At 45.0% G+C, this 7,500-nt stretch overlaps 1 protein-coding gene across 1 annotated transcript in view; it reads right to left on the reverse strand.

Annotated features, from left to right (window-relative positions):
- The window catches only part of LOC124026397 (CUB and sushi domain-containing protein 3-like), a gene marked incomplete at its 3' end in the record, with an annotated part of 59,635 nt that overhangs the window by 28,858 nt on the left and 23,277 nt on the right, over positions 1 to 7,500 (reverse strand). Inside the window, exon 11 of the mRNA XM_046339426.1 lies at positions 1,762 to 1,878. Coding sequence (XP_046195382.1) covers positions 1,762 to 1,878 — 117 coding nt within the window. The remainder of the gene's footprint in view (positions 1 to 1,761; positions 1,879 to 7,500) is intronic.

The raw sequence follows: 7,500 nt of genomic DNA on the forward strand, positions 1-7,500 counted from the left end.
TTATGGGTATTAGCTCAAATGTTACAACTGGGACTCGAGTAATGAAAGAGGACTTTTAAAGCTCTTTGAATGGTGAAATCTGATAAAACAGATTTAGGCAGGGTAGCCTACTGGTTAGCTCCACGTTGGGCCAGTAACCGAAAGGTTGCTAGATCGAATTCAGAGCTGATAAAGTTTTCCAAAAATCTTTCGTTGGTTCCCCTGAACAAGAGTCAAACCCACTTTTGTATGGCCGTCGTTGTAAATAAGAATTTGTTGTTAATGACTTGCCTGGTTAAATAAATAAAAAAGTATGTTTTATTAGAGACATACACGTGACACTGTCACACTTTGTCATAGTTCTGTAGGTCCATTTGAATTCAAAAAGGGCTTTGAGTAAAGGACCGCATATTCTGTACTTTGTATGGTTTCCCATGTCCAACCTCCACTTTTCCATGGTGGCAGTTTAGAGAGTTGGGGTAGAGTTCTGGATATCCAGGAGACAGAATGATACCGCCTTTTGTATGGTTCTCAACGTCCAAACCGCACGATGCTGGAGGATGGTCAGACAAGAATGCTAAAGTCACTTTGGTAATGCTATCCTGATGCTAAACACAATGCTAATGCTAGCCTGAATCAAACACAATGCTTTTGCTAGCCTGGTGCTAATACCCAATGCTATTGGTAGCCTGAATGCTAATACACTATGCTAATGCTAGCCTGATACTAATACACTATGCTAATGCTAGCCTGATGCTAAACACTTTATGCTAATGATAATACTAATCAATTTAATGCTTTGATCCTCCTCACGCTCCACTATTGAACAAATCATCTTTGATTCATGTAATTTGGTCAACACTTTTATCAAACATTTTTTTTGTATGGTTGGTCAACAAGAATCAAACCCACTTTTGTATGGCTGGTCAACAGGAATCAAACCCACTTTTGTATGGTTGGTCAACAGGAATCAAATCCACTTTTGTATGGCTGGTCAACCGGAATCAAACCCACTTTTGTATGGTTGGTCAACAAGAATCAAATCCACTTTTGTATGGTTAGTCAACAGGAATCAAACCCACTTTTGTATGGTTGGTCAACAGGAATCAAATCCACTTTTGTATGGCTGGTCAACCGGAATCAAACCCACTTTTGTATGGTTGGTCAACAAGAATCAAACCCACTTTTGTATGGTTGGTCAACAAGAATCAAACCCACTTTTGTATGGCTGGTCAACTAGAATCAAACCCACTTTTGTATGGCTGGTCAACCGGAATCAAACCCATTTTTGTATGGCTGGTCAACTAGAATCAAACCCACTTTTGTATGGTTAGTCAACAGGAATCAAATCCACTTTTGTATGGCTGGTCAACCGGAATCAAACCCACTTTTGTATGGCTGGTCAACAGGAATCAAACCCACTTTTGTATGGCTGGTCAACAGGAATCAAACCCACTTTTGTATGGTTGGTCAACAGGAATCAAATCCACTTTTGTATGGTTGGTCAACAGGAATCAAACCCACTTTTGTATGGCTGGTCAACCGGAATCAAACCCACTTTTGTATGGTTAGTCAACAGGAATCAAACCCACTTTTGTATGGTTGGTCAACAGGAATCAAACCAGCAACCCTTGGTTTTGTGAGCAACATGCTCTACAAAATGAGCTACACATTTTGCATGTCTTCCTTAGTGACATCATCAATATGATCATGTGCATGTCTTCCTTAGTGACATCATCAATATGATCCTGTGCATGTCTTCCTTAGTGACATCATCAATACGATCCTGTGCAATGTCTTCCTTAGTGACATCATCAATACGATCCTGTGCAATGTCTTCCTTAGTGACATCATCAATACGATCCTGTGCAATGTCTTCCTTAGTGACATCATCATCATCTTTTGAGAGTGTTGAATCTGACAATTAATCTTAATGGTTGTACAGTCGTCTCAAATAAAACTGTGAAGGACCTCGGCGTTACTCTGACCCTGATCTCTTTTGAAGAACATATCAAGACCATTTCGAGGACAGCTTTTTTCCATCTACGTAACATTGCAAAATCAGAAACTTTCTGTCCAAAAATGATGCAGAAAAATTAATCCATGCTTTTGTCACTTCTAGGTTAGACTACTGCAATGCTCTATTTTCCGGCTACTCCGGATAAAGCACTAAATAAACTTCAGTTAGTGCTAAATACGGCTGCTAGAATCCTGACTAGAACCAAAAATTTGATCATATTACTCCAGTGCTAGCCTCTCTACACTGGCTTCCTGTCAAAGCAAGGGCTGATTTCAAGGTTTTACTGCTAACCTACAAAGCATTACATGGGCTTGCTCCTACCTACCTCTCTGATATGGTCCTGCCGTACATACCTATACGTACGCTACGGTCACAAGACGCAGGCCTCCTAATTGTCCCTAGAATTTCTAAGCAAACAGCTGGAGGCAGGGCTTTCTCCTATAGAGCTCCATTTTTATGGAACGGTCTGCCTACCCATGTCAGAGACGCAAACTCGGTCTCAACCTTTAAGTCTTTACTGAAGACTCATCTCTTCAGTGGGTCATATGATTGAGTGTAGTCTGGCCCAGGAGTGGGAAGGTGAACGGAAAGGCTCTGGAGCAACGAACCGCCCTTGCTGTCTCTGCCTGGCCGGTTCCCCGTTTTCCACTGGGATTCTCTGCCTCTAACCCTGTTACGGGGCTGAGTCACTGGCTTGCTGGGGCTCTCTCGTGCCGTCCCTGGGGGGGGATGCGTCACCTGGGTGGGTTGATTCACTGTTGTGGTCGGCCTGTCTGGGTTCCCCCCCACCCCTTGGGTTGTACCGTGTCGGAGATCTTTGTGGGCTATACCGGCCTTGTCTCAGGATGGTAAGTTGGTGGTTGAAGATTTCCCTCTAGTGGTGTGGGGGCTGTGCTTTGGCAAAGTGGGTGGGGTTATATCCTTCCTGTTTGGCCCTGTCCGGGGTGTCCTCGGATGGGGCCACAGTGTCTCCTGACCCCTCCTGTCTCAGCCTCCAGTATTTATGCTGCAGTAGTTTATGTGTCGGGGGCTAGGGTCAGTTTGTTTATCTGGAGTACTTCTCCTGTCCTATTCGGTGTCCTGTGTAAATCTAAGTGTGCGTTCTCTAATTCTCTCCTTCTCTCTTTCTTTCTCTCTCTCGGAGGACCTGAGCCCTAGAACCATGCCCCAGGACTACCTGACATGATGACTCCTTGCTGTCCCCAGTCCACCTGGCCATGCTGCTGCTCCAGTTTCAACTGGCCTGGGCCCCTAGGACCATGTCCCAGGACTACCTGACATGAGGACTCCTTGCTGTCCCCAGTCCACCTGGCCATGCTCCTGCTCCAGTTTCAACTGTTCTGCCTTACTATTATTCAACCATGCTGGTCATTTATGAACATTTGAACATCTTGGCCACGTTCTGTTATAATCTCCACCTGGCACAGCCAGAAGAGGACTGGCCACCCCACATATGCTCTCTCTAATTCTCTCTTTCTTTCTCTCTCTCGGAGGACCTGAGCCCTAGGACCGTGCCCCAGGACTACCTGACATGATGGCTCCTTGCTGTCCCCAGTCCATCTGACTGTGCTGCTGCTCCAGTTTCAACTGTTCTGCCTTATTATTATTTGACCATGCTGGTCATTTATGAACATTTGAACATCTTGGTCATGTTCTGTTATAATCTCTACCCGGCACAGCCAGAAGAGGACTGGCCACCCCACATAGCCCGGTTCCTCTCTAGGTTTCTTCCTAGGTTTTGGCCTTTCTAGGGAGTTTTTCCTAGCCACCGTGCTTTTACACCTGCATTGTTTGCTGTTTGGGGTTTTAGGCTGGGTTTCTGTACAGCACTTTGAGATATCAGCTGATGTACGAAGGGCTATATAAATAAATTTGATTTGATTTGATCATCAATACGATCCTGTGCAATGTCTTCCTTAGTGACATCATCAATACGATCCTGTGCAATGTCTACCTTAGTGACATCATCAATACGATCCTGTGCAATGTCTACCTTAGTGACATCATCAATACGATCTTTATCTTAACCACAGCAAAGTTAATGAGATAAAGTCCACCCTCTCGATGGCGACTGGGCCACGGTGTCAATGTCAAGAGCCTGTTGAAAGTTTATCCCCATGAATTAGCCGTTGTTGACCAGCCACCAGCTCTCTACTGGCTGGTACTGTATTATTATCAGTGTAAAAGGTCATGTGTTCTTTAAAGGACGATACTTGGCAAATATGACCATTTAAAAAAGATATATATATTATTATATTATGCAGATGCCCCCCAGGGATAAGTAATCCCTCTCACCCCCCCCCTTTAAGATTTAGATGCACTATTGTAAAGTGACTGTTCCACTGGATGTCATAAGGTGAATGCACCAATTTGTAAGTCGCTCTGGATAAGAGCGTCTGCTAAATGACTTAAATGTAATGTAAATGTAAATGTAGACACATATTTGAAGTTGAACTTGGTGGCTGGAGGACATGTTTTCTAAGTAATGAATGCCAATGAATGCCAGGCAGGTTATTTTGGGGGGAGGATGATAACGATGCCTGGAGCTGTACAGCTGCAGTCACTACCCTTAGAGACCTCAGCTCGATCCCTAATGGTAAGTGCACTACCCTTTATGGGTCCTGGTCAAAAGTAGTGCACTATAGGAAAGGGAATAAGGGTGCCATTTGCCATACTGCCGAGTCTCTCCAGGCAAACCGCACAGAAATCAAACCCTACCTCCCAAAATGATATCAAATGTTTAATTAATGAGCCAAACGTACATGAAGTCATTACTAAGACATGAGCCGAGTGTTAGTTGGCAAGGCTTGTGGGTTTGAGTCTGGCACACCTGGTCTCAGACAGGAGGACTGTGTTGGACGCCTTGATGTGAAGCTGTAGAGGGATATTAGATGGACTCCACTGGTACACTAGTATGTGTGTTCAACCTCAGTAACAACATCTACCCTACTGTCTCTCTAACATCTACCCTACTGTCTCCCTAACATCTACCCTACTGTCTCCCTAACATCTACCCTACTGTATCCCTAACATCTACCCTACTGTCTCCCTAACATCTACCCTACTGTCTCCCTAACATCTACCCTACTGTCTCCCTAACATCTACCCTACTGGCTCCCTAACATCTACCCTACTGTCTCCCTAACATCTACCCTACTGTCTCCCTAACATCTACCCTACTGTCTCCCTAACATCTACCCTACTGTCTCCCTAACATCTACCCTACTGTCTCCATGTGTCCACCCTCAGTAGCAACATCTACCCTACTGTCTCCCTGTGTCCACCCTCAGTAACAACATCTACCCTACTGTCTCCATGTGTTCACCCTCAGTAACAACATCTACCCTACTGTCTCCCTAACATCTACCCTACTGTCTCCCTAACATCTACCCTACTGTCTCCCTAACATCTACCCTACTGTCTCCCTAACATCTACCCTACTGTCTCTCTAACATCTACCCGAACACCCTACCATCCTAACCTCTAAACTCTACTAACTAACCATGTCTATTATATTGTCCCAGTAGAGAGGTGAGTGACAGGAAGACTCTACTAACTAACCATGTCTATTATATTGTCCCAGTAGAGAGGTGAGTGATTAGAAGACTCTACTAACTAACCAAGTCTATTATATTGTCCCAGTAGAGAGGTGAGTGATTAGAAGACTCTACTAACTAACCATGTCTATTATATTGTCCCAGTAGAGAGGTGAGTGATTAGAAGACTCTACTAACTAACCATGTCTATTATAATGTCCCAGTAAGGAGGTGAGTGACAGGAAGACTCTACTAACTAACCATGTCTATTATATTGTCCCAGTAAGGAGGTGAGTGACAGGAAGTCTCTGTCTCTATATCATGTATTAATTTGATGTAACGTGTAGTGGGCCTTATAGATCATACAGTATAACGTGTGTTAGTACATCAAAGCCCTATGACTCTACCTCCTGCCAATCTCCTCCTACACTTTCTCTCCAGTACATCGTCCCTGTACAGGTGTGGTGACTGGGACGATCTACCAAATACGCCTCTGAAATATTTAAAACGTTCCATGGTGCATTTCGGGAACAAAAGGGATTGTTTATTAATTCAAGGACACAGGTATAGCATCATCGGGAATACTACTAGGATGTGACATTAAAATGGAATCCCTGCCCAGTAGGTGTTGGGTGAACCGTATAAATATCCTTAAACCCTGCACCCAGATCTGTATGTGCAGCAGATTGGTCTGAATATGGTTGTCGTGCCGAGCTGGAGAGAAGGTTACGTGTTTGGCATTCAAAGGAACAAACACAGCAGAGAGGAGTTGGCTGGAGCACATCCAGATGAGACCGGGCTAACTTCACTGAGATGACACATCCAGATGAGACCGGGCTAACTTCACTGAGGTGACACATCCAGATGAGACCGGGCTAGCTTCACTGAGGTGACACATCCAGATGAGACTGGGCTAGCTTCACTGAGATGACACATCCTGATGGTACCGGGCTAACTTCACTGAGATGACACATCCAGATGAGACCGGGCTAGCTTCACTGAGATGACACATCCAGATGAGACCGGGCTAGCTTCACTGAGATGACACATCCAGATGAGACCGGGCTAGCTTCACTGAGATGACACATCCAGATGAGACCGGGCTAGCTTCACTGAGATGACACATCCAGATGAGACCGGGCTAGCTTCATTAAGATGACACATCCAGATGGGCCCAGGCTAGCTTCACTGAGATGACACATCCAGATGGGACCAGGCTAGCTTCACTGAGATGACACATCCAGATGAGACCGGGCTAGCTTCACTGAGATGACACATCCAGATGGGACCAGGCTAGCTTCACTGAGATGACACATCCAGATGAGACCGGGCTAGCTTCACTGAGATGACACATTATATATTAATCTAAACCACAGCATCATATGTGGGCAGTGGACAAGGCTATGCATTATTGAGATGATAAATAAAGATTCATTATGTATTTAGTAACATACCATCACTATAAATAACATAGCCCCCCTCACATCAATCTGGACCTTGAAGCCAGTTCCACTGTTTTTTATCCGGGACTGATTTAGACCTGGGACACCAGGTGGGTGATTCCCCTCTAATCAGGGACTGATTTAGACTTGGGACACCAGGTGGGTGATTCCCCTCTAATCAGGGCCTGATTTAGACCTGGGACACCAGGTGGGTGAATCCCCTCTAGTCAGGGCCTGATTTAGACCTGGGACACCAGGTGGGTGATTCCCCTCTAATCAGGGCCTGATTTAGACCTGGGACACCAGGTGGGTGATTCCCCTCTAGTCAGGGACTTATTTAGACCTGGGACACCAGGTGGGTGATTCCCCTCTAATCAGGGACTGATTTAGACTTGGGACACAAGGTGGGTGATTCCCCTCTAATCAGGGCCTGATATAGACCTGGGACATTTACATTACATTTAAGTCATTTAGCAGACGCTCTTATCCAGAACGACTTACACCAGGTGGGTGATATTAATGA

The sequence above is a fragment of the Oncorhynchus gorbuscha genome, unplaced genomic scaffold (assembly GCF_021184085.1).
Source record: "Oncorhynchus gorbuscha isolate QuinsamMale2020 ecotype Even-year unplaced genomic scaffold, OgorEven_v1.0 Un_scaffold_2730, whole genome shotgun sequence".
In the NCBI taxonomy this organism is placed as follows: domain Eukaryota; kingdom Metazoa; phylum Chordata; class Actinopteri; order Salmoniformes; family Salmonidae; genus Oncorhynchus; species Oncorhynchus gorbuscha.